The following is a 23,060-nucleotide window of genomic DNA, read 5'->3' as shown; positions in this document are numbered from 1 at the left end:
CAAGCTGCAGCGTCAGCCCCTAGGATAGGTAGGATAGGAATAAACTTCGCCCGGCCCGAATGCTCGGTAAGGGTGGCGCCCCCCGTCCCCCTTTCGCGTCGGCTGTTGGGCAGAAGGGAGGGTGATGGGGTCTGCGCCACTCACACCGAGCTGGACAGGAGAATAAATGTGGGGGGCGGGGTGATGGAGGGTGTGTGGTGCGCTTGCCGATAAGGAGGGCTAAATGCTAGGTACCTAGCTAGGTGCCTGCCTGCCTGCCTGCCTGGACATTCAATCGAGATGCTGCAGGGATCCGAGGCGACGCAGTGAGATTGCGCGGCTGCTCGCTCTGGTGTGTTGACTGTTGGGTGCCCAATTTTGGCAAAAGGCTTGCTGGGGTCTGGGCCATTTTTTTTTTTTTGTTTGCTGCTGGGCTAAATTGCGAGCCAACATGCGGGTGTCATGCATGCACGCGGGCCGCCAGGCAGATTTTGGCTGGGCGCGAGGCGTTTTCTATTTGGCATGATAACACGGGCTCGCCCTTGCGACAGGGACCGGGTCAAAGTGTCATAACCCGGTGAAGGTTACAGCTGTCCGTCTCTGCGCTTGTCGAAAAAGCCGAGGAGTGGACGAGAAAATAGATCTTGACGAGGCAAGGACCGTAAGTTGCGGCAAAATGGCTACAGGTTCGAGACCGATGGAAATAAGCTGTGGGTATCTCAAATAGGAAAAAAGGAAAATGGACAAGTATTTCGAGGTAGTCCTAGAGAAATATACAAAATGAAAACACGTATATCGTGAAGGGAATGTGCGGGTTATACCAAAAGGAAAAGTAAGCCGAAAAGAAAATAGGATATCAAAAAAAAAAGAAGTCGTCCAGGAAAACCGCCCATAAACACATGGCCAAGGGAATATGGAAAGATACTATGATACAAACGTTCAAAGGAGTGACGGCCGTATAGAAACCCAAACCCGTACCGCTTTTCCGCGCAAAGTACATTAGTCAAAGCCACAAGCAGTCCCCCCGCAAGCGTTACCGGATGCTCTGCTCCAGGGCGGGCAGGATGGCCCTGATCTGCGCCAGCGAGTCGCGCGCGCTGGCCTGGTCGTCGAGGCCCATGGAGACGAGCTCGCGGATGCGGCCGAGGTGGGTCTGGGCGGCGCTGGCGTCGGGGTGGCGGTGGTCGTAGCTCTGGCCCTCGATGCCGCCGTGGCGTAGAGTGATGGTGTCCTGGGAGGCCGACTGGAGCTCGAACGAGGCGTCGGTGAGCATGTACTCCTGGTCCATCAGGCTCGTCATGTCGTAGTGGTGGCTCGATGGGTGGCCGAACTGCTGGGCTGGGAGCATGCTGTGTGGTTGGGCCATGATGCCCATCTCCCTGCTGTTGGGGAGGTAGTCTGATGAGGAATGCCCGTTAGCAAAAAAAAAAAAAGAAGCGCAAGTGGAAAGCAGGACCGCAACAAAAACTCACAGGCAGAGTAGCGCGCCTGCAGCGCGACCAGGTCCGTCTCGCCGCCGATGAGCACGCGAAAGATGTCCCACCAGCACTCCTCCTCGCTCCTGGACCCGACCGACTTCTCCACCTCCTTCTCCTGCTCGGGCGTCATGAACATCTCGCTCTGGCCGTTTGCGGGCTTGCAGCCGCCCTTCTCGCGGTGCTTGTCGGCCAGCTCGGCGCGCTCAAAGGACTTCCAGCACGTCTCGCAGCGGTGCGAGCGGCGGTGGCGGCGCTTGAAGTGCTGGCGCAGGCGGTAGATGCTCTGGCAGCCGCCCAGGCGGTTGCGGCGGCCCGTGTGGAAGCAGTCGAGCGACGGGTCGGCCACCTGGTAGGGGCACGCGAAGCGCCGGGCGCCCTGCTCCAGCTGGCTGCCGGCGCCGCCGCCGGCGGACGGGTCGCTCCGCCGCGGCCGCTTGCGCCGCGCCGGGCTGCCGTCCTCGTCCTCGTCAAAGTCGCGGCCGGGCGAGGCCGAGACCAGGTTGATAGGCAGCGAGACGGAAGAGCCGTTCCTGGAGTGGCCGCCCTGCCCGTGGCCGAGGGCTATCCTGTCCTGCCCGCCGGCCATGGGGAAGCCGAAGTGGCTCTCTGCGCGGAGCGTGGGCCCCACGGGCGTGGTTTCGTAGGGGGTGCCGGCGGCCCTGTGCCGGCCGTCCAGGTCCTCGGGGGCTAGTTGCTGCGGCGGTACGCTCAGGTCGAGGGCCGCCGGGTACTGGCCCGTGGCGAAGGCGCCGCCGGCGCCGGCGACGTGGGTGTAGCCGCCGGGGATGGTGGTGTTGTGGGGGAGGGGCGAGTCGGACTGTGGGAGAGGCGTGTTGGACCACGACGCTAGGTCCGCGAAGCCAATCTCGGAGCCGCTGGCGTCGACGCTCGCTGAGCCAGAAGCTACGGAATGGTCAACAAGTGGGTAAGACGGCCACTGCGTCTGGAGCTGGAGCAGAGGCAGCTGTCTCGGCTCGAAGCCGCCGAGGCCTGCTGTCGTTCCTAGTTGTTCTCGCATCAGCGCTGATCATGTCTAGTGTCCACCAAGCAGGTAGACATGCAGCGCAAGCCCGCAACTCACCTGATGAATGTCCTTCCATGTTTGCGCTCTGTGTGTTGTCAAAGTAGTGCTGGGCGTAGTTGTCGGGAAAAGGCGAGTTCATGTTGGAGAGCAGGTGCGCCCGCATATAAGCCCGCGTCGATGCCGGCGGGAGCCCCTGGGTCGGTGGCTGAGCAGGCAGCGTGATGTTGATGTGAGTCGTCTGCGGGCCGCGACCAGGTCTCGTTTCTGGTCGCGAGGCGTTTTGGCGGGACGAGATTTGGGGATCTGATAGCGAGATCGCCGGGACGGATGAGAGGGGAAAGCCATGATGAGCGATGGGGGCAGAGATCCGGGGCAAGATATATGGCGGACGACGAGGAATGTGTTTGGCGACAGGAGGTTGCGGCAGACGTCGTCGACCAGGGGTCTCAGGCGGCTTGCATTGCTATCTGTCGATGTTAGTGAGGCGGGGGTCTGGCGGCTTGTGTTCCTTCACGCAGGCCGCCAACGCTGGCTGGCTGGCCACGCCAATCAGGGAGCTCGACGGTTACGACAGCCCCACCGTCGGCGGTTGTGTTGTGCTCCCTCAGGCCCTCAGTCCAGGGCCCCCTGTCACCGCAGCACAAGCGGGTCCCAGGAACGATTTTTGGGGGGTGGGGGACAGTGCAATCCGGCTGGTTTGAACAGTAAGTACATGGCCGTCTGTATGTGGTCAAGGTAGTCCTGCTGCTCCCCCCAGTGCACCCCCAAGAAAATGGAACGGTGAGGCCGAGGAACGTGCCTCGATTTCGGCTGAGTAGCCCTGCCATTTGGCCCTCCAGCCAGGCCAAGACGGCCCCTCCCACGATGATCAAGTTTGAGAGCAACGGGCTGCCAACGTGCAGCGTCCTTACGCGAGGCTTGGGAGGTGCCAAATCACGGGACGGTCTGCATAGATTGCCAGGGTGTGACGGCGGCGGCTTGCATAGTACGATGCGTTTGTTGATTTGATTTCCTGGTGTTGTTGCGGCAATTTGACCAAGATTGCGCGTTTGTATTTGCATCTGGATCTTATTCCAGTTTTCTGTTTGCCTGGCCACTGTTTTACATCCTGTTTTGTTGCTGTCCATGCTTACTATATCGAAAGGAACACGAGACAGAGACGGTGCATTCTCCAGCGTTGTGAAGGAAGCCTAATTTCGGGCTCCCCCGGAGGCCGTTTCTGAAACTCGAAGTCTTTGGGGGCCGACCTTGACACCCACGCACCATCTACGGCGACTGTGCCAGCGGTCGAGCCCATCTGCTGCGCAGTCGCTGCTCCCCCGTGAGAGTTATGCGGGATAGCTGGGGCAATGACGTTACGAGGGGGAGGGTGAAATCAAGACGGTGAGCGGCTGTGACACAAACATCGGATGCGCCACATCAACGGCAGTCGAGAGGAGCAAAAATAGGCCATGCAATGCACGATGAAGCCGGGAGGGTGTCGTAGTGGCTTGACGTAAGACCAGGACGTAGGTCTAGGCGTGCGTCGCCATCATGCAGGCCAAGCTGGAAAGCCATGCACATCTGGGGCTCGAAGGCTCGGACTCTGGGACTCCAACAACCATCATTTTTGGAAACCCCTGTCCGATCGGGCTCTCAAGCTATTGTGAGTTGGGGACCGGCACGCCAGCCGCCGTAAGTGGTCTGTGCACGGTACGTACCAGATCTAGCTAGCTGGACCCACAAGGCTGTGGAGTAAGCACCAGCACCACGTCTGAACCAGCAGCCCTCGCAGCCATTGGCGGCCGCCAGGGACAAAAAAAAAAGGCTCCGTGCAGCGTGGGAGGGCTGTGTCTCCCGCTTGGAATCCCCGCGTGGCTAGCAGGAAGCTCAGGAACGGGCACCCAACAACCACCCGCATGCAGCTCAAGCTCAGCTGGCCATGGGTAAAGAATGACAATGCCACGAGGGACTTGCCGATACGCCCACCCATGACTTTCCCCCCGGGATCTCTACAACATGATCCGGACGCAGGGCCGCACACCTGGGCGTGGTGTCGTTTGGGCCGCCATGGACGCGTACTGCCCTGCCCGCAAGGCATTCGCTTGTTTCTGTTGGCCTGAGGATGATGGCGTCGTGCGTGGGTGTGGGCCTTGCGACCGAAAATTAGGCGCCCAGATCGGGGAGGGCTCATGCTATGCGGTTTGAGCTTAATGTCTTTCTTCCCGGCGCTAACATGGCTGGGGTCCACCGGGGACAAGGCTGTCCCTCCCTCGAGGGCCCAGGTTTCGTTTCTTGTCGGCTGCTATCTGTCACTCTCTGTTTGTTGTTTGTTCGATATATGTTGTGGCATGGAGACAAGATGAACGGGGAGATTGCAATCGTTTCTGGCTTGTCAGAGCTGTCTGAGCGGATGCCAAATCACGTAGATCATTGAGGTCAGGCCCCGTACTAGAATTACGAATTCCCGAATCTGTCATCACCCCCGCACGGGGAAGCGGAACGCATTAAGTGATTTCCCGGCATGTCGATCAGCTGAATTGAGCCTGGCGTTGGACGTTGCGGTGATGTTTTTTTTGTTGTTTTTTTGCCTCCTTCATCTGACAACATCCGTCGCAGCCTGTGGTGTTGGGGCCCCACGGCAGCCCGTCTCACGGGGCTGGGGACCGTCGTCTTGTGGCTGTGGGAGCTGGTCGATGCGGGCAGCTCCACAGCCACTAGGGAGGGCCCCCGCTGCGCCGCACAGGCCAAGAGGGGACCCGAAAGGTAACGGAGGGCGGCTAAAATTTAGGAATCTTCCGCTCTGCTTGCAGGGTGTCCCGGCACGTGTTCCAGCCCCTCTTGGTACCAAATTCAATAGGTGCCCTTAGTAAATCGGAGTTTTACCCACACCACAGTTATCCACATCCCTTGCATTTTACCCACAGCGCCGCACCCCGGCTTCCCTCATTTTACCCACACCTACCACAGCTTTCCCTACTCACACCTCCAGCTCCCCGCCTCGCGCACATCCCCGACCCTGTCCCAAACGGCGCGCTTGGGGAAGGGGCACAGCGGGCGCTGGCTGTCGACGCCCGAGCCGGCGTCCTGGGGGTCACTCCACGTGGTGGCCACGATCTGGTCTACGGCCCTGCCGGCCTCGACCCAGCCCACCAGCGCTAGCAGGGCGTCGTGCCGTTCGTCGGCGAAACCCGGCACCGACCACGCCGACGCGTTGAGCGCGCTCGCCTGCCCCGACGCCCCGAACGACCAGGCCGTGGGCGCGCCGGCGCAGTGGCCCATGCCCGGCACCAAAAAGTAGCGGAAGAAGTCGCCGAGGCCGTCGTCGTCGTCGTCGTCGTCGTCGTCTTTTCTTTTGCCCATGGCCTGCCGCGTGCGCTCGTAGTACAGGTGCGTGCCCCGCAGCGGCACCAGCCCGTCGGCCGTGCCGTGGTACAGCAGCACCTTGCCGCCTCGCCGCCGGAACGGCGTGATGTCGTACCGGTCCGCCGTCGGCCCGCCCGGGTCCGCGCTCGCCGCGAGGTCCAGGATGCTGTCGTTGAAGGCGCGCCAGTCCCAGGCCGGGTCGTCGAACAGGAAGTTGCGGATGTAGCCTGAGCCGAACGGGCTCGGCTCCGTGCCGTTGAAGAGCACGTGCCAGCCCTCCTCGGTGCCCGGGTTCAGCCCCGGGTATAGTAGGTCCTCGTCGGCCCCGAGTACCGCGGGCGCCGACGCCGCCTTGACTGGCGGTGCCGGCCCCCCGCTGTACGTGGTGGTCGCGGAGGCGGGGTCTGCTGCTGCTGCGCCCTCGCGCCGCCAGTCGGCGTAGATGTTGCGCACCGTCTGGATCTGCGAGTCGGTCAGGCATTCGGAGCCGTTGACACCCGGGTTGCCGCAGCGCATGGCGCCGAGGTTGAAGCCGCACTCGTCGGGCGCCGAGATGATGCCGTCGACGACGCCGTCGTCGCCGTCGCACTGCCGCACCGCCTCGCGCGATATGGCCGCGAACAGCTCCACGGGCACGTGGTGCGGTGCGTCGAACGGCAGGTTATGGATGCCCGTCTTGGCCGCGAACGTGTTGAGGTGGCTCGTCCACCACGCCGGCGCCCCGACCAGCACACCGTCGAAGCTGTCGGGCGACATCTGGATCTCTTTAAGCCCCTGGCGCCCGCCCGTCGAGCAGCTCGAATAGTACGAGTACATGCGGTCCTTTTTTCTGCCGCGGCCGTAGAAGGCGCGCGTGATTTTCTTGCCCAGCGCCACCGACTCGTGCAGCGCGCGCCAGCCCCAGTCGGTCCTCGACTCGGGGCTGTTGAGGGCCCAGTCCGAGTCCAGGGGCTTCGAGTTGTGCCCCGTGTCGGTCGCCAGGGTCGCGAAGCCGTGGTGCGGCCCCGACTCGGCCATCTGGCGCCACGTGATGCCGCCGCCGAACCCGCCGTTCCCCACGACCAGGAACCGCCCGTTCCACCGGCCCGGCGCCGTGGGCAGGAACATGCCGAACCGGAAGCTCGAGCCGGGCGAGCTCGCGACCTTGACGATGACGGCGCACAGCCGCGGCAGGCCCGTCGGGTCCTTGGGCGAGAGCAGGTTGGCCTCGCCCTCGCCAAAGGTGCCGCCCTCGGGGACGGACGTGACGTTCTCGACGACCGCGTTGGCGGGCAACAGGGCGCTGAAGGTGGCCGGCTCGCAGGCGGCGGTGGTGGTGTGGGAGGCGCCGTGGAGGCCGCTGAGCGATCGGAACGCGTCAAAGGGGATGCTGAAGCCGACCGCGCCCCGGCCGGCTAGAGCGACGGCCAGTGCCCAAACGATGGGTACGACCATGATCATGATGGCCACTAACCTCCAGCGGTCCAATGCTGTGTCGATTCCCGGCTGCTGTTGGTAGTACCTCGCTGGGCGGTGCGCTTTGCCTTGACTTGACATGCTCGCCATCTCGTGTAGCCCCCGTCCAGTCCTCTTATCAAGATGGTGGACGCTAGCATGGCCCCGATCCGCATCAGTCTTGTCAGTGGGGCGCGTCGGACCATGCGACTCCTTTCCCGAGTTCATGATGGCTCTGCAATACAGTGACCAATAGGACCCCCTGGTCACTCAAAGCCGCGTGGTATTGGGTCCGCAAACGCTGGTTTTCTTATTGCAGCTGCCTTTTGCGTCGTAGTGATGGGTTACACAGTAGGTGCGTGTGGGGGGTGCGAGCAGGTAACCGGGAGCTGCCTTGTTGGGAGGGAGCATGGAGCAGCAGGCAGCGCGGCTCGTTCGGGGTACAGACACAGCCCTCGCAGTTCGCCAGCCAGCCAGCCAGCCAGCCAGCGAATCCGAGAGCTGCAAACGGACTCCCTCCAACTGCCGCCTCCAAACCCAATCCGTCCAGCTCGGGCGGCGCACCCAGACTGCATGGCGATAGTGCCCGTGCGGGGTAGGCGCCGTATCAGTGCAGCACGCTTGCATCGGCACCAAACGACGGGGCCTGTGCTGCTTCTGGCTCCCGGCCGTTGATGCCGAGGGCTTGGCGCTCTCCAGGCGGGAAAGGGCTGCTGGCCTTGCAGAATGCCGGTGGGTTGATGGGATGGTTGATGCGAGCTCGACTGTGATTTTAGAGCTTTGACATGATCTTCCTGCTGTGAGATTGATCAGGAAGGTTCCGAGTTGTATGTAGGTATGTACGGAGACGGGTAAACAAAGGCTATCAAAAGAACTATGTACAGGATGAAGCAAAACAACGACAGAGAAGGTGCCAGCAAAACGAATGGTTGCGACGGGCAGCTGGCAGGCATGCGAAAACAGCACACAAGCAAGAATAGAAAACACCGTCGGCTACACAGACCACTAGCCACCAGCTCAACACCACCACCACCAACAACATGACCCCCACTTCTCTCAAGTCAGCTTGTTGAAGAAACCCCAGATCTCGCCGGGCACATACGACTTTGCGCCGCTCTCCGGGCCGTTGTCGACGGCGCCGGGCCAGTGTCCGCCGTCGAACGCGATCCAGGTGACGGGGAACCCGGCCTTACAGCCCGGGTACTCGGTCTTGACGTGGACGCCGCTCCCGCGCGCCGGCTCGCTGGGGCTGATGCTGCTGCAGCCGTTGTTGCGCACGAACCGGTCCCGCAGGCCCCTCCCGCTCGCGATGCCGAGCGTGCCGTCGGTGATGCCGTGGATGCCCAGATAGGCGATGGGGTCGGAGCCGCCGGCGCACCCGCTCAGCTGCCCGCCGCTGATGACGGCCACGCCCCTGAAGACCTTTGCGCGGCTGCAGGCGATCGAGTAGCTCATGGACCCGCCGTAGCTGAAGCCGATGGCGTACAGCTGGCGCGTGTCGACGCACAGGCCCCCTTGCAGCTGGGCCACCATGGCGTCCACGAAGGCGATGTCCTCGCCGCCCGAGTTGGCCCAGCCGTTGCCGTTGCCCTGCGGGGCGACGAGGATGGCGGCCTCGCCGGCGACGCGCTGCTGCCCATAGTAGGACCACAGCTCGCGGTCGGTGCCGCCGCCGGCCACGTCGTTCATGGTGCCGCCGACCCAGTGGAAGGCGAAGATGAGGCGGTAGGCGCGGGCGCGGTCGTAGTTGTTGGGCACGCGGACCACGTACTGGCGGTTCCGGCCGTTGACGGTGATGGACTTGGTGCCCGACGTGATGGTGGGGGCCTTGTTGCAGCCCGTGGACGGGTTGGCGGCCAGCTCGACGGGCACGTCCGATGTGTCCTGGCGCCGGTGGAGGGGCTCGGCGGCGGCGAGGTGGGCGGAGAGGGTGAGGGCGAGCCCGAGGAGGGCCTTGATGGTGACCATGGTGGCGGTTTTGCTCTGTTGCTGGAGCGAGACCACGGGCGAAGGTGTTTAGTTGAGGATGGTGATCGAGGGTGGCGATACAGAAAGACTTTCAGCAACTCCCAGCCGGCCAGGAGACAGCCTATTTATTGACCTCGAGCCATGGCGCGCCCCAGCTCTTGAGAGCGCCGTTCCGCATTTCCACCGCGACTTCAGGGCGGATCGTCCCCAACACCTTGCCCAAAAAGATGCTGCTCCGCATTCTTCTGGAGATGTTGCACGGAAAATGTCGACTCGGCGTGCCAGCCGGAAGCAAAAACACCGCAGCGGTGTATCTAGTCGGAGGGCAGAGGCCGGAACCAGGTGCGGTTTGCTTGGTGGGGAAAAACAAGACAAAAACGGCTGCCATCTACTTCTAACCGGCTTGCGATGTAACTGACCCCTCACCTCCTGCTCCTCACATCACCACCCGCCTGGCTTGAACCAGCAACAGCGGGCTCGGTCACAAAAATGCCGTGGCTAGATTGGGCTAGGGGCAAGTCTAGGGATATGGTCCAGGATGGCATGGAAAAAGCCGAGATGTTGTGTGGGCGATGGAGCACGGATTAAGACCCGTCGGCTTTGTTGCTGCAGCACACGAAATAACTGGTCGGTGCACAGGGTCGGCGTCGATATTTGTGAGACAGGGCAGTCGGGATTTATTTTTCCTGTCTTTCGCTTGCTTCCCCAGGCCTCCCTGGCCATGTGGGGATGGAGGACAGGATGTCGATCCTAACATATGGCAGTTGTGAATCCTTCCCCATCCCATCACCCCATCACCGCCAATCCAATCCATCCATCCCCTCTACAGCCTATATAGCCGCACGTCGCCAGCCGGGTTCTCCCTCAGGAGCCGCCCGTTCAGCCAGCCGTAGTATACCCGCAGCGCCACGCACCCGGCCGCGACGAAGAACATCATGCCCGCGTTGACGAGGTGGCCGGTCGGGTAGCCCCTCGCCGCCTCGTCGGCCTTGTAGATCCACACGCCCGGGATCTGGCCGAGGCCGCCGCCGAAGCTGACGTTGAGCGCGATGGCCAGGCCCGTGGCCGCGGTGCTGTGCACGTTGGACGACAGCCACCCCAGCATGGGTGGGATGCAGCTGAAGGCCCCCGCCGCCGCCACGATCAGGCAGCCGAACCGCGGCAGGAACGCCGTGGGCGGAAGCAGGGCGGACACCAGGAACCCGATGGCGCCGACGGCCGCGAGGGCCGCGGCGTGCAGGCCGCGCGCGTTGGTGCGGTCGGCGGACCAGCTGACGAGGATTTGGACGACTGGTTTTTTTTTCTTCATGTTAGAGACATTGGTCGGTCAGGGGACAAAACTTCAGAGGCAGCCGATATACGCACCATAAGCCACCGCATAAGGCGGTACCGTCATCAGCTGCGCGTGCAGGTCGAAAAACCCCAGCCCGGCCGTGATGGTGGGCGTAAAGTACGACAGGCTGCTAAAGGGCGCCGAGATGGCAAAGTAGACGACGTAGTGACCGTACAGGCGCCAGTCGGTCAGAGTGCCGACGGCCTCTGCCCAGCTCATGGAGCTGTGGCTGCTCTTGGAGCCCTCGACGGCCAGGCGGGCCGCGGCCACGTCGCGCTCGCGCGTCGACAGGCCCGACCACTCCTCCGGGTAGTCGGGCAGCAGGAACCAGACGAGCACGGCCGAGAGGCAGCTCGGGATGCCCTCGAGGATGAAGAGCCAGCGCCAGGCGGACAGGCCGTGCACGCCGTTCATGTGCCCGATGCCGTACGCGATGGCGCCGCCAAAGGCGCCCGCCAGAGTGGCGCTGGCCAGGATCAGGGCGACGCGCAGCGAGCGCTCGTCCGACTTGTACCAGAACGTGAGGTAGTAGACCAGTCCCGGGAACAGGCCGGCCTCGAACATGCCCAGCAGGAAGCGCAGGGCGGCCATGCCGGCAAAGTCGTGCACGCCGCCCAGGGCCATGGTCATGGCGCCCCACGAGAACATGAGGAAGGCGATCCAGCGGCTGGGGCGCAGCTTCTTGAGCAGCACGTTGGACGGCACCTCGAAGATGGCGTAGGCGATAAGGAAGACCATGAGCGCTATCGTAAACTGGTAGTTGCTCGTGCCCGTCTCGCTCTGCATGTCGTTGCGGGTGCTCGAGTTGAGGATCTTGGCGTTGCCGATGTTGGACCGGTCCAGGTAGCAGAGGAAGTAGATGCCGGCCGAGAGCGGCAGGATAGCCATGTCCTGCTTCCGCACCACCGCCTGCTCCTCCTCGGGGGTGTAGGACTGGGGCAGCATCGACTCCTGGTTGTTGGCTTTGGGTCAGCGCGTCTGTGTCTTGTCGCGGTCTTGTCTTGCCGAGTAATACCGGGGCTGGCATACATCATGGACAGCAGACCCCGACTCCCGCTTGCTGTTTTCGGCCGTGTCTACGTCTGGGGCCGCTACGGACTGCTTTTCGTTGGTTGAAGCCATTGTCGACGATGCTCTGACTTATTCGGATGGGCACCACGAAGCCGGTCGTCGACGGGCAGAGACGATGTTTCGCCTGCCACCAAGAAGCGCAGCGAAGAGTGCGTCCAAGAGCACCGGAGAAAGATGGTGGGAAGCGCCGGGGGTAAAATAGGATTCGGGGGCGGCCGAGACTAAGCTTTTTGACGCGTCTAGACCCCCTCGTCGGTCATGCAGCAGCAGCAGCAGCAGCGCATCAGTCGGCACATGACCGCAGAGTTATTTTATTAGCCGATCCCCCTGGTCTGGTTGTCTTTTCCGACCAACGCCGACCGACATGTTTCTGAGCGGCTCCTCCCACATCCATGGCTTGTCCATGTGCGTCTCCATGTGCCCTGCCCGCTACCCTCCATCAGAATCGGATGCAGCAAATATCGGGGCAACTCAGCCAGACGACCCCAAGGATTTATTGCTGGCTCAATCCTTCCCAGCCCCCGGCAAGTGGGATGCAGCGGCACAGGAGGAGCACTGAGGGGCCTTGATGGCTCCGACAAAGAGCCGAGGGTGCTCTGATTGGGTGCGTTTTGCGGAGGGGTGGGATCGTCGCGTGGGAGGTGAGTCGGTGTGGAAGGGATTTATCTGCCCGTGTCACTACGGTCTATCCGTCTCGTCTAACCCGCTACCAGTCAAAACAAAAGCAGTAAACCTCTACAACAGTCGCTGGAATGGCCAAGACGAGGCACGAATGCATTGAATCAAGAGCTGAATCAGGACCATACGCCCAGCCGGCAGCGGAACGCCACCCGTAAACCTTGGCCTGCGTTAGTGTGGGGAAGCAGTAAATAATCCCCGCTTCAGGCGCCACCTCTGTGGGGGCTCAATATTTGTGATGGCGCCAACAAACCGACCAAGACTGCAAAGGCTGCAAGAGAGTAGAAAACCACCCCTCAAGAACACCCGCTGCTTTTGACATAGGCAAACTGCCCCACGGCCCCCGAGCTCGTCTGCCGGCCCGCGAAGGACCCCAGCAGCGAGCAGCTCTTCTGACCCATGCCCGTGTACATGTTGGCCACGACGCAGCCCGTCGTCTTGGCGCAGGCCGCGACGCAGGCCGCGAGCGTGTTGATGGACGACGTGTCGCCGCCGTCCACCCAGTCGCCCGACGCCAGCTTGCCGTCGCAGTTGACCATGAACTTCTTGCCGCCCTGCACGAAGCACTTGCCGCCGTCGTCGCCGCACGTCGGCGAGCCGCCCTGGACGGTGCTGCTGCACGCCGAGCCCGGGCACGCCTGGCAGGTGCCGAAGGCCGCCTTGCAGCCGAAGGAGCAGAAGTCGTCCGAGGTGCCGCACCAGCCGTTTTTGGAGCTGGGGGGTAGTCGTGTGGTTAGCTGTTGATGTTTGAAAAAACGTTCCAGCACAACAAGGGTGTACAGGAAAAGAGATGGGGAAAAAAGGTAAGCATACCAGCATTGGCCAGCAGGACAGCTGTAGCCGTTGGCGCCACCGCAACTTCCGTCAGGCGTGGCCTTGACCGTCGGCGACGCGGCGGCGGAGGTGGTGCCGGCTACGGTTCCCTTGGCCGAAGAAGCCGACGACTTGGAGGCGCTGGCGCTGGCGCTGCTGCTGCTGCTGCTGCTGCTGCTGCTGCTGCTGTCGCCACCGCTGCAAGTACCGTACTTGGGATCGCAACCCTGGCCGCAGTGCAGCGACGTCGACCCGCAATACCCGTACGCGCTGCAGCAGCTCCCGAACCCGGCCCCCGCACACGTCGTCCCGCCGTTGGCCTTGCCGCAGCTCCCATCCCGCGTGGCCTTTACGTCCGTCGTCCCCGACCCCGACCCCGCGGCGCTGCTGCAGGACCCGAACCCGGCCTGGCAGCCGGCCCCGCAGAACGCGTCCGAGTCGCCGCAGAAGCCGTACTCGGAGCAGCACTTCCCGAACGCGCTCCCCTTGCAGGTGCTGCCGCTGCCGGCGCCGCCCGAGAGCGTGAGGCCGCCGCAGGTGCCGTCGTTGCTGACCTTGGCGCCGGCGCCGGCGTCGTCGCACGTGCCGAACTTGGAGTCGCACCCGGCGCCGCAGAAGGCGGCCGTCCTGCCGCAGTAGCCGTACGGCGAGCAGCAGTTGCCGAACGCGCTGCCCTGGCACGTGGCCCCGCCCGCCGCGCCGCCGCAGCTGCCGCTCGTGGAGACGGGGGCGGCGGCCGAGGCGAGGCCGGCGGCGGCGGCGGCGGCGAGGAGGAAGATGGTTGGGAGCGTAAAGTGGACCATGGTTACTCTGCGGGACTTGGTGCTTCAAAGAGACGGGGTATCGAAGGAAGAAATGAAAGGGAATCGGATAGTACTAGCAAATAGAACGCTGCAAATGAGTGAATCGAAGGCGCCGTGGCCGCGAAAGGAGTGTTGCGGCCCAAACGAAACCCCAGGGATGGTGATCAGTCGCCCACCCAGCTTCGAAAAAGCCGGGCCCACCCTCCGGTAATATATCGCCAACATCCAAGGGATTGGGATGGGGCTTTGAATCCATGGCGCCCGTCCTTGCGCCCAAGGGCGCCCCCCAAAAGCTGGCCAACACCCGCGCTGGTCCCTTGCTAGGCCCAGCACTTGATGCGATCCGGGGACGCCGTCCAGCCTCAGCCCCTTCCTAATGTCCGTGGACTCGGACCGAGCAGCGCTTGGTTTGGTTAGATTCCCGCCGGGCCGCTCCCTCAGGTTCGTCTTGCTGGCCATTCCAGCCCCAGGGGGCGACCATGGACACTGTTTACTGACTAGGTGGTATTTGATATCATGCACTCCGCTCCACGACTGGGTGGCTGTCCGAGGAACATTTTTGGCTTGCTCCGTCCAACACGCCAGCAGCCAAAGACACACCTGAAAACGACAAAGAGTGCGGAAATAGGCCTTGCGCCACCTCGTAGCCACGGCGGAAGGGAAGCAAGCCCCCATGAAGCCCTTCTCGATCAAACACTTTACATTTCCGCACTCCTGCGGCGGCGCCATGATTTGGCCCAACACGCCGAGGTCGCCCCACGTCCACCACCCGTAACTTCGGAAGAGGGGGCTGCTTGCTACAAGGGCACCCACCCCTCGCCCAACATCTTCCTCGGCCGCACTGCTCCCAGAGTCCCGGCGAGCCCGTACATCTGGCCGAGCTGGCGGTGGTGGCGGTGGCATCTGGGCCGGCGCGCATCGGGGTCGCCACACGTCCACAATTTTTGAGGCATTGGGGCTGCTAGGGCTTTCGGCGCAGGAAGGGGTGTGCCAAGGTCGGCTATCCCGAGGAGCCGTCGTGACACACCGAACTATCCGCCCTTTTCCCGTCGCTGATATGGAAAGGAGGGATATAGTGTTCCATCATTTTAGCTCCTTTAATAGACGCCAAAGCACTTGTCCGAGGTGACCTTTCCCCATTGTTTTCCAATTGCTTCTTTCCCCGTGATAGAATCTCCACGATAGCAAAGCCAAACAGTTCAGAGTCCAGACACAAGGGACGCACATCTGCGAGAGAGGGTTGAACATTTGACAGACCCGCCGGGTGACTCGATCATAATCGAGCTTCTATATGATACCTGTCCATGCACCACAGCCATGCCCAATCTATCGACTCCCAATGTCAATGGCGCCTTTTTCTTTTTGCTTCTCCCCAATGGTCCCACGCGGCTTTTTGAACAACCACAAGCACAAACCCCAAAAAAGAGAATACAACCGACAATGATAAAACGTTGGAAGAGGAACACGCTCGGGAGGCATCCAAGGCATGAGAAGTGGAGGGGGTAAAAATACAACACGGCCGTCGTGTTGTGGCGAGCCGGTCAGTCCTGCTCGCTCGTGGTCAAATATTACAGTTGCTGTCGTCATTCTTCGTCCTTCAAGAGTGTGGCCAAATAAGATGCAGTCAAATCCGACACCAGTGCTACCTCTTCCGAGTGTCCTTGCCCTTCTTCTTGCTCTTCTTTTTGTCCTTGGGCAGATCCAGCGGGGTCCCCTCGAGCTGCGCCGCCATAAAGCCGAGCATGTGGTCGTCGACAGTCCGCATCCGCTCTCCCCAAGCGTTTTGTTCCACCCCGACCGCTTCTGTGGGTGCGGCCGCCTCGGGCGCGGCGTTCACGTCGCCCGCTGGGTCCGAGAAGATGTTGCCCGCCGCCGGCGTGCCATCCCTGGGCGTCCCCGCGCTCGTGCTCGGCGCGCCAGAGGCCGGGACCTGCGGCTTCTCGCTGAAGTCGGCGTCGTCCTGCTGGATCTCCTTCTCGGCCGCCCGCGCCGCGTCCACGTCCTCGCGGTCCTCGGCCCGCTCGAGGACTCGGCCAGCCGTGCGCGTGTCAGTGCTCTCCACCCCACCTAGCACTCGGTCCATGGCTGCATTGGCCGCCTCGTCGCCCTGCGCTAAAATGGGGTTGCCACCATCGCCGTCGTTCATGACGTCGCGTATCGAGATCTTGTTGAAGTAGTCGGTCGTGAACTCTCCCTCTTGGATAACGACGTCGTCAAGCATCTGCTTCTGCGACGCCTTTCGCAGAATGTTGGCCTCGATTGTGTGCTCACTGACGAGCCGGTAGATGTGTACGTCGCGCGTCTGCCCGATACGGTGGCATCTATCCTGGCACTGCTTGTCCATGGCAGGGTTCCAGTCCTGGTCATAGAAGATGACAGTATCGGCGCCCGTAAGGTTGATGCCGAGCCCGCCGGACCGAGTAGAGAGGATGAAGCACAAGATCCGGTTGTCGTGGTTGAAGCGGTCCGTCAGGATCTGTCTCTGCTCCACCTTGGTTGCTCCGTCGAGGCGCAGATATTTGTGGCCGTGAATGTTGAGGAATTGCTCGAGGATGTCCAACACTTTGGTCATCTGGGTGAAGATCAGGGCTCGATGCCCACCAGACTGCAGCTTCCGCAGCAACCGGTCTAGGGCCTGGAGCTTCCCGCAGTCGTATTGGAGTAGTCGCTTGTCGGGGAATTGGATCGAGAGACGCATGCGCGCCTCGTGCCAGGGGTCGTGCGGGCGCTCACGGGGCATGAATGGCAGCGTCTTGACCGGGGCTGAGAGCGTCAGGTCGGCGTCCTCAAAGGCCTCGACGCCCTTCCGGCCGAGCAGGAACGGCGTCAGATCCCGTGTCACGACGGCGGGGGTGACGCAAGCGAATTTTGTAATCGTCATCTCCATTGCGTCCGCCCGGCGATCCAGCGTTTGGACCGCGTTGTGAAGGAGGAACGAGTCGTTCTCGAACCACTCCATGACCTTCTTGGGGACTTTGGGCCTTGGCTTGAAAGGCCGCTCATGTACCCCAATCGTCAGAAGCTCGACAAGGCGCGTGCCATATATCGGTCGCTGCTGGCGGCGAAGAGCGTTCAGGTAGACGCAGTGTTGCAACTCCTCAAAGCGGCCCCATCGCGAGGCGCTCTCCAGGTAGATGATGCTGGACTCCACCGTGCTAGGATCCAAAGGCATGAACGCGTTCTGTGCTCGTTTCTTCTGTGTTTCTTTGAGATCGCAGAGGATACGGTGGGAGTTGTATTCGGCAACGCTGGCGGCAAAGCCGTCAGAGAAACGCTCATGTCGGGTAGGAACCAGGTTCATGAACTCCAGGCTGACCGAGCCGAGCGGGTGCTGGGCGAACATCTTGTCGCGCACGAGCCTCTCCGTGGACTCGAAGCGTGCCGGCACAGACGACTGCATTCGGAAGGACGTCATGATAGGGCGGTCGACAAAGAGGTCCGGGTGGTTGCACACCTTGCGGAGTTGCATGAGACAGTTGATGATCGAGAGGTAGTTCCCCGACGCCAGAGTTTCCCTTGTATCGCTTCGGCTCAGAAACCCATCGTACAGCTCGCGTTGGCGCTTTGACAGTCGACAGAGCTCAACATGTTCGTACTTTGCTGGCATTTGTTTTTCAACATCGGCCTTTAGACGGCGGAGCAGATATGGTCGAAGGACCTTGTGCAGCTTTGAGATAATAGCCCGGGCTTCATCGTCCATCTGCTCTCTCCCGCTCTCCAGAATCTGCGATTCTGGTCTGCCGAACCAGTCGTGGAACTCATTTAGATCCGCAAACCCGCCCACGCCGTTCTCCGACGGCATGAGGAAGAAGAGCAAAGACCAAAGCTCGGTAAGGTTGTTTTGGAGCGGCGTTCCAGTCAGCAAGAGTCGAGCCTGAGTGTTGAACCCAAGAAGCGTCTGCCATCGTTGCGACTTGAAGTTCTTGATGTTGTGAGCTTCGTCTAGGATCATGTAGTGCCACCTCCGCCTCCTGAACACCTGCTGATCTTGGAGAACCATCTGGTACGACGTGATGCATACGTTCCAGATGTCATCGTTAGTCCAACCTTGTCTCTTCCGCTTGCGTTCCTCTTGGTTGCCATAGTATGTCAAGATCTTGAATCCAGGGCACCACTTCTTGAACTCCATCTCCCAGTTGAGCATGACGCTGGTCGGAACAATAACCAAATGAGGACCCCAGACTTCGTGCTGACACGCGAGATGGGCCAACAGGGAAATGGTTTGGATGGTTTTGCCCAGGCCCATCTCGTCCGCCAGGATGCCGTTGGTGTTGTTGACGTACAAACCAGCCAGCCAATCCAGTCCGTAGTGCTGGTATTCTCGAAGAGTCCCGCGCAGGAGGAAGGGGATCTCGGTTTTAGGTGCGTTGGCGCCACTGGGAAGCGGCGACGTCGAGCGACCGAGTTCCTTCTGCGCCCCTGAAGGCTCCACGGGCGAGGTGACGGTATCGATCTCTGAAGGCTTTGTGTCAGTCGTACGGGGCGACTGACTAGGATCCCGACTGACGGCATTGTTCGTGTTGATATCCGTCTCGGGGCTGGCGGCTTTGGCGCTCGAATCGGGTGCCGTGATTTCCACGTCTGGTAGGCCGTTCGCTGGTCCTGCACCAGTGTCGGGAGGGACGTCCATCAAAGTGGTATCTACTGCTAGCGGGATATTCATGGTATCACCAGCTTGGGCGGTAGTTGTCTGTGATGGATGCCCTGGTGTCCCGTTGATGGTTGAAACGTCTTGAGAGCCCAGTACCTGGGATGTGTGTGGAGGTGTGACTCCCGACGGAATTCCCTCTGCCGCAGCAGGGATGACGGCGCCTTCCGCCTTCATAGGACCAGCGCTCATCGTAGATAAGGCGTCACTCATCATTACATCCGATGGCTGGAGGTTCCCGACGACTGGAGGGTCGATGGTACCCTCAGCAACGATAGAACCCTCAGGAGACAGCTCAGGAGGCTCATCCTGGCACTCGGTTAGGGGCGAGAATTGTGGAGGGATAACCAAGTCAACAGTATCCTTGTCGGAGTCAAGCATCATGTCCTCATCGAGGGGCGAGTGCGCCGGGATGGGATGTATAGAGAGTTCGTGGGTTGATGGGTGGGCGGTAGTTGGAAGCTTGGCACTGTCGCCCATGGCGGGAGTCGAGGGTCGGCCAAGGCCACCATTGGTAAGAGCTTTGCTGTTGGGAACCGAAATCAATGTGTTGGCCGCAGCCATGGAGTCGGGGCCGTGAACACTGTCGGCGGGCTGCACCCCGTTGATCCCATTCACCTTGGTGTCGGGACTGGCGAGGGCTTGGTCCTCAGGGACCGCGGTCGCTTCGGCTTGTGCTGGCGTCTCGTCTTCGGGAGTCTGCGCTTGCTTGCTCAGCTTCTTCAGTTCAGACTTGCCAAAGAAAAGACCCAGGAGATTGGATGGCGCATCGTTATCGTCATCGCCATCATCATCGCCGTCGTCGTCTTGGTCTTCGGCATCATCGCCCGAGGCCTCGTCGTCTTCGCTGTCGCTGTTCATGTCGGAAGACCCGAGGTCATCGTCCATGTCCACGGACTCGTCGCTCGTGTCGTCATCCATTCCCGTCGTCTCGCCAGCTCTTGATCCTCCCACAGGCGTCTTGGGAGTGTCTCCATCACCTTCGGGTATCTCCAGAGCTGGTAAGTGAGCATACTTCTCGCGCAGCTGGTCTTGCGTGAGGCCTTCATCAGAGACGGCGGATTTCGCATCTTCGTCGTCGTCAGAGGACGACATGTTGTCCTCGTCATCCACCTCACTTGCAGCTCCAGAGTCAGCCATCGTGTTTTCCAGGCCAGACATCATGTCGTCGTCTTCATCAAGATCCTCCTCGTCCGAGGACCTCTCGATGCCGCTGTCGTCGTCCGTCATGCCATCAGAATCAGCGTGCGCGCGCCTCGCCTGCAGCTTCTGCTCTGAGATCTGCACAGCCTCCTGCAGGGCAGCCTTGACCCGACGTTGCTCTTCAGCCTCCCACTCTTCTAGTCTTCGACGGTTGATCTCGACCTTGACGTTCTCCCAGGTGCCGAAAAGGGCCCGGACTACCGAGAAGTAGGTTCCTTTCCACAGTTCCTGAGCCTCCCGCTCCAGCTCCTCGGCAGTCTTGGGCTGCTTCCGCAGCCATTCGTCCCGGCACGCCTCTGCTAATTTCCTCGCCGTTGACCGGTGCCGTTGCTGCTCCATCAACATGAGTCTTCTGAAGTTGGCCACTGCTTTGACCATGTGATCCGCATGCGCCCACTGGCGCGGGGGTTCGTCGGCGCCTTCGGGCGCGTAGATGGAGCAACGGGCCTCGGAGAGGAGACCACCGTCTTCTGCCTCCTTCTCGATCCTGTCGAGTAAAACCGCCTCCTCAGCGGCCGCCTCGTCTGTGATCCGGGGCGCATCGTCGGTGCAGAGCTGGCCACCTTCCTCCACAGGGATGCTGTGTGCCGTTTCGAAGTACTCCTCAAATGTGGGACCAAGCTTAGGTCTGGCCTTTGCTTGCGCTGGGTGAACAAAAGGCATTGTAGCGGGTATCACATGCAGCTTTATCCTAGGAGCCGTACGGGAGCCCTCGGACTGCCTGGTATCCGAGCCCGGAGTCTTATCGAGCGGGCCATTGTCAAGGCTGTCTCGGGTGTGTCGGGATGATCGACGAGTTCGTGCAGATGCGCGGAGGGGTGTCTTTGGGGTCTTTGGGGGGAGGGGAGGGGGATCGCCTTCGGGTGCGTTGGGATGTCCTCGTATCGTGGGGCGCCGGCTTCTTAGCAGACGCCTTCGCGGCGGGGGAAGGCTTTGGCGGAGCCGTTGCTTTGCCGGATGGGCCAGAATGCCGGGACGATCTGGAGGGATGGCCATCTGCAGCTCCCGGCGCGTGACCGGAGGTTGACGCAAACTTCTTCTTGGACGGCGGGCTTGTTTGAGGGCCAAGACGAGACTTCCTGGGCTTGGCGGCCTTCTTTACCTGAAGCTCTGGGGGGATCGAGTTGATGCGGCCTGATCTTCTCCTGCCTTCTTCCACAAAAGTAGTGGGTCCCTCTGCTTCGATCCTCTTCCATGGCGGAGACTCTAACTTGGGTTTTCGCGTCTTGGGTGGTGGCGTGTGGTCGCGGACCCGGCGGCGTTTCGCTGGGCGTTCTCCATCGTCATCACCGTCGTCGTCCTGTCCGTCAAGTTGCGCATCGTCGTCTTTTCCAGAGGGCGCAGACTCGGCGTCGGGGGTCTCGATTGTAGGGTCAATGTGGCCATAGGAAGGCGAGGGTGGAAGCAGCTCATCGTCGGAGGGAGGTTCGGAAAGCGGATCGGACAGAGAGCTGGCAGAGGGCGAGGGGGCGCTGGCCGGTTCAGGCTCTGGTTCTAGCGGATCGAGGATCTTCAGGGTGTCGACGATCTCGCTGTCGGGGGTGGATGGGCGGGCGTCGTTGGGATGGCCGTTCTGGCCGTTCTGGCCGTTGGCGCTATCGACCGCATCCGAGTTTGGGCGATGTGGGACGGGAGACGCGGTCCCCGTCATAGTTTTCTCAGGGCGGCGGCGGGGGAATGGGACGGGCAACTCGAGCGAACTCGCATTTGGATGGGCCAAAATGGTGTCTACAGAATGCTCCAAGCTCAGGTAACTCTCATGCAAAGTTTGGACATCGTCAGCGCCGTGGGGAGCGGGCTACGGCGCGATTTCGTCTTGGGATCGATGCTGCCTGCAAAACTTTGCAACCTGCAAAAATTCCGCGAGTCGGGCCAGGAGGACCGCACATCAGCGCGCCCAAATGGGGCCTGAGGCACAGACCACCGCTTAGGTAATCTATCGGCATCTCGCATCACCACAGCCCTCTCGGCTCAATCGCGCCCTCACTGCCAAAGACGTTCGACAGTCAATCACGACAGCTCCGTTGCTGCGCTCCACGCCAAGGTACGTCTGCGTTTCGCCGCTGCTCGCTCAATTGGCTCATGCTGACCCAGAATTTCCCCGTCGCAGATGCTGTCGCGCCGCATCGTACGGGCAGTGCCCGGAAACCTCACTCGAACGGCTGTTCGAATGCCCACCATCCAGCGCCGAACCTTCCTCCCCGAGTCGATCAATGGCCAGGCCGTTATCGAACAGAAGTACCCCGGCCCTATTTCGCTGCCAGCCTCCGAGGATCCGGACATGGTCGGTAGCCTCGCGCCGCCCCGCGCCGCTCTGAACGGCCCCCCGCGCAACTGCGAGCGCACCAAGGCGAATGGAGGGGCCAGATGCCTCGAAACAGGAACGGGCATGTGCTAACTGGTTGTCACGGGATAGAACGGTGGCTTTGTCAACCCTCCCCCGATCAAGCGTCAGTTCCGCGACCCGCACGCCGACTGGTGGGACAAGCAGGAGAGGAGGAACTATGGCGAGCCCATTCACGAGGACTACGACATCCACGGCATGTTCACGCCGCACGAGTACACCTGGGTCACGCCGGGCAAAGGAGCCGTGCAGTTTGGGGCATTTGTTGCTGTCTTTCTTGCCGTCCTGGCAGGCCTCAAGCTCACGTACCCCGATGTGCAGTCATACCCCCGCGAATTTGAGGGTGGACTCGAGCGCGAGCTAGGAGGGCCTGGCGCCACAAGAGTATGTTTACACTGTTCTAGCGGAGTACTAACGATGTCTTGCCGCGAATATGCTGACATGTAATGCCCGTTATCAGGCGAGAGCACCAGGCGATGCGAGCCCGTACTAGACCAGGGGTTTGGAGGGTCAAAAATGGTCTGTGCATAAAGGGTTTCTTGGGAGCTATTGCAATGCAATATTTCCAATAGATCAATTGGCACGCCCGTGTCAGGTTCACGTTTCGATATTCACGAGCATTCCCGTTCGCTGGACTTCATGACGACACATACTCCCGGGAACGTGACTTGAATGTAGCCCGTAAGGGGTTGGGTTTTCCCCTTCGACCCCTCCTTGGTAACAAAAACTCCGGGTTACGGCCGTTGGGTCGTTTGCCTCGACAAGAATGTGGCGAAATACCTCATCAGGCACACGCAATTTTCCCCAGGCCGTGTGCAGCTTCTGTTTGACAAGCGAATTGCCGGGATGAAACGGGCGCGCTTGACGAAATTCTCGTCACTATTTGGGTCAAAATCGGCTCAACAAGCGACACCATCGAACGTGTGGCAGGTGGTAGGT

At 61.3% G+C, this 23,060-nt stretch overlaps 9 protein-coding genes across 9 annotated transcripts; 3 read left to right on the top strand and 6 right to left on the bottom strand.

Moving 5' to 3' along the window:
* Window positions 1–649: 649 nt before the first annotated feature.
* On the bottom strand, window positions 650–3,044 carry GGTG_10579 (hypothetical protein). The gene is made up of 3 exons (XM_009228453.1): window positions 2,539–3,044; window positions 1,452–2,459; window positions 650–1,377 (listed from the first exon to the last, which is right to left on the bottom strand). The coding sequence occupies exons 1-3, from the start codon at window positions 2,642–2,644 to the stop codon at window positions 1,013–1,015; spliced, it is 1,479 nt and encodes a 492-aa protein (XP_009226717.1). The 5' UTR covers window positions 2,645–3,044; the 3' UTR covers window positions 650–1,012.
* A 1,391-nt stretch (window positions 3,045–4,435) lies between these two features.
* GGTG_10578 (hypothetical protein) lies at window positions 4,436–5,230 on the top strand (the record flags this gene model as incomplete). Its single annotated transcript, XM_009228452.1, has 2 exons — window positions 4,436–4,538; window positions 5,080–5,230. The coding sequence occupies exons 1-2, from the start codon at window positions 4,480–4,482 to the stop codon at window positions 5,228–5,230; spliced, it is 210 nt and encodes a 69-aa protein (XP_009226716.1). The 5' UTR covers window positions 4,436–4,479.
* Window positions 5,231–5,436: 206 nt separating this feature from the next.
* On the bottom strand, window positions 5,437–7,266 carry GGTG_10577 (feruloyl esterase B; the record flags this gene model as incomplete). The annotated part of the gene is made up of 1 exon (XM_009228451.1): window positions 5,437–7,266. The coding sequence occupies one exon, from the start codon at window positions 7,264–7,266 to the stop codon at window positions 5,437–5,439; it is 1,830 nt and encodes a 609-aa protein (XP_009226715.1).
* Window positions 7,267–7,867: 601 nt separating this feature from the next.
* GGTG_10576 (hypothetical protein) lies at window positions 7,868–9,469 on the bottom strand (the record flags this gene model as incomplete). Its single annotated transcript, XM_009228450.1, has 3 exons — window positions 7,868–8,024; window positions 8,363–9,249; window positions 9,362–9,469. 3 exons carry the CDS (start codon window positions 9,467–9,469, stop codon window positions 7,868–7,870), a joined length of 1,152 nt encoding a protein of 383 aa, XP_009226714.1.
* A 36-nt stretch (window positions 9,470–9,505) lies between these two features.
* On the bottom strand, window positions 9,506–12,211 carry GGTG_10575 (hypothetical protein). The gene is made up of 3 exons (XM_009228449.1): window positions 11,591–12,211; window positions 10,594–11,512; window positions 9,506–10,518 (listed from the first exon to the last, which is right to left on the bottom strand). The coding sequence occupies exons 1-3, from the start codon at window positions 11,681–11,683 to the stop codon at window positions 10,052–10,054; spliced, it is 1,479 nt and encodes a 492-aa protein (XP_009226713.1). The 5' UTR covers window positions 11,684–12,211; the 3' UTR covers window positions 9,506–10,051.
* A 395-nt stretch (window positions 12,212–12,606) lies between these two features.
* GGTG_10574 (hypothetical protein) lies at window positions 12,607–13,926 on the bottom strand (the record flags this gene model as incomplete). The annotated part of the gene is made up of 2 exons (XM_009228448.1): window positions 12,607–13,024; window positions 13,124–13,926. 2 exons carry the CDS (start codon window positions 13,924–13,926, stop codon window positions 12,607–12,609), a joined length of 1,221 nt encoding a protein of 406 aa, XP_009226712.1.
* Window positions 13,927–14,302: 376 nt separating this feature from the next.
* GGTG_10573 (hypothetical protein) lies at window positions 14,303–14,874 on the top strand (the record flags this gene model as incomplete). Its single annotated transcript, XM_009228447.1, has 2 exons — window positions 14,303–14,367; window positions 14,574–14,874. The coding sequence occupies 2 exons, from the start codon at window positions 14,303–14,305 to the stop codon at window positions 14,872–14,874; spliced, it is 366 nt and encodes a 121-aa protein (XP_009226711.1).
* On the bottom strand, window positions 14,811–21,620 carry GGTG_10572 (helicase swr-1). The gene has a single exon (XM_009228446.1). It carries the CDS (start codon window positions 20,771–20,773, stop codon window positions 15,569–15,571), a length of 5,205 nt encoding a protein of 1,734 aa, XP_009226710.1. The 5' UTR covers window positions 20,774–21,620; the 3' UTR covers window positions 14,811–15,568.
* Window positions 21,499–22,614, top strand: GGTG_10571 (hypothetical protein; the record flags this gene model as incomplete). The annotated part of the gene is made up of 5 exons (XM_009228445.1): window positions 21,499–21,527; window positions 21,797–21,821; window positions 21,888–22,061; window positions 22,194–22,505; window positions 22,582–22,614. 5 exons carry the CDS (start codon window positions 21,499–21,501, stop codon window positions 22,612–22,614), a joined length of 573 nt encoding a protein of 190 aa, XP_009226709.1.
* Between the last annotated feature and the right edge of the window lie 446 nt (window positions 22,615–23,060).

The sequence above is a fragment of the Gaeumannomyces tritici genome (assembly GCF_000145635.1).
Source record: "Gaeumannomyces tritici R3-111a-1 unplaced genomic scaffold supercont2.6, whole genome shotgun sequence".
NCBI lineage: Eukaryota > Fungi > Ascomycota > Sordariomycetes > Magnaporthales > Magnaporthaceae > Gaeumannomyces > Gaeumannomyces tritici.
The sequence above is the reverse complement of the archived record's forward strand: the minus strand, read 5'-3'. Positions and strand labels throughout refer to the sequence as shown.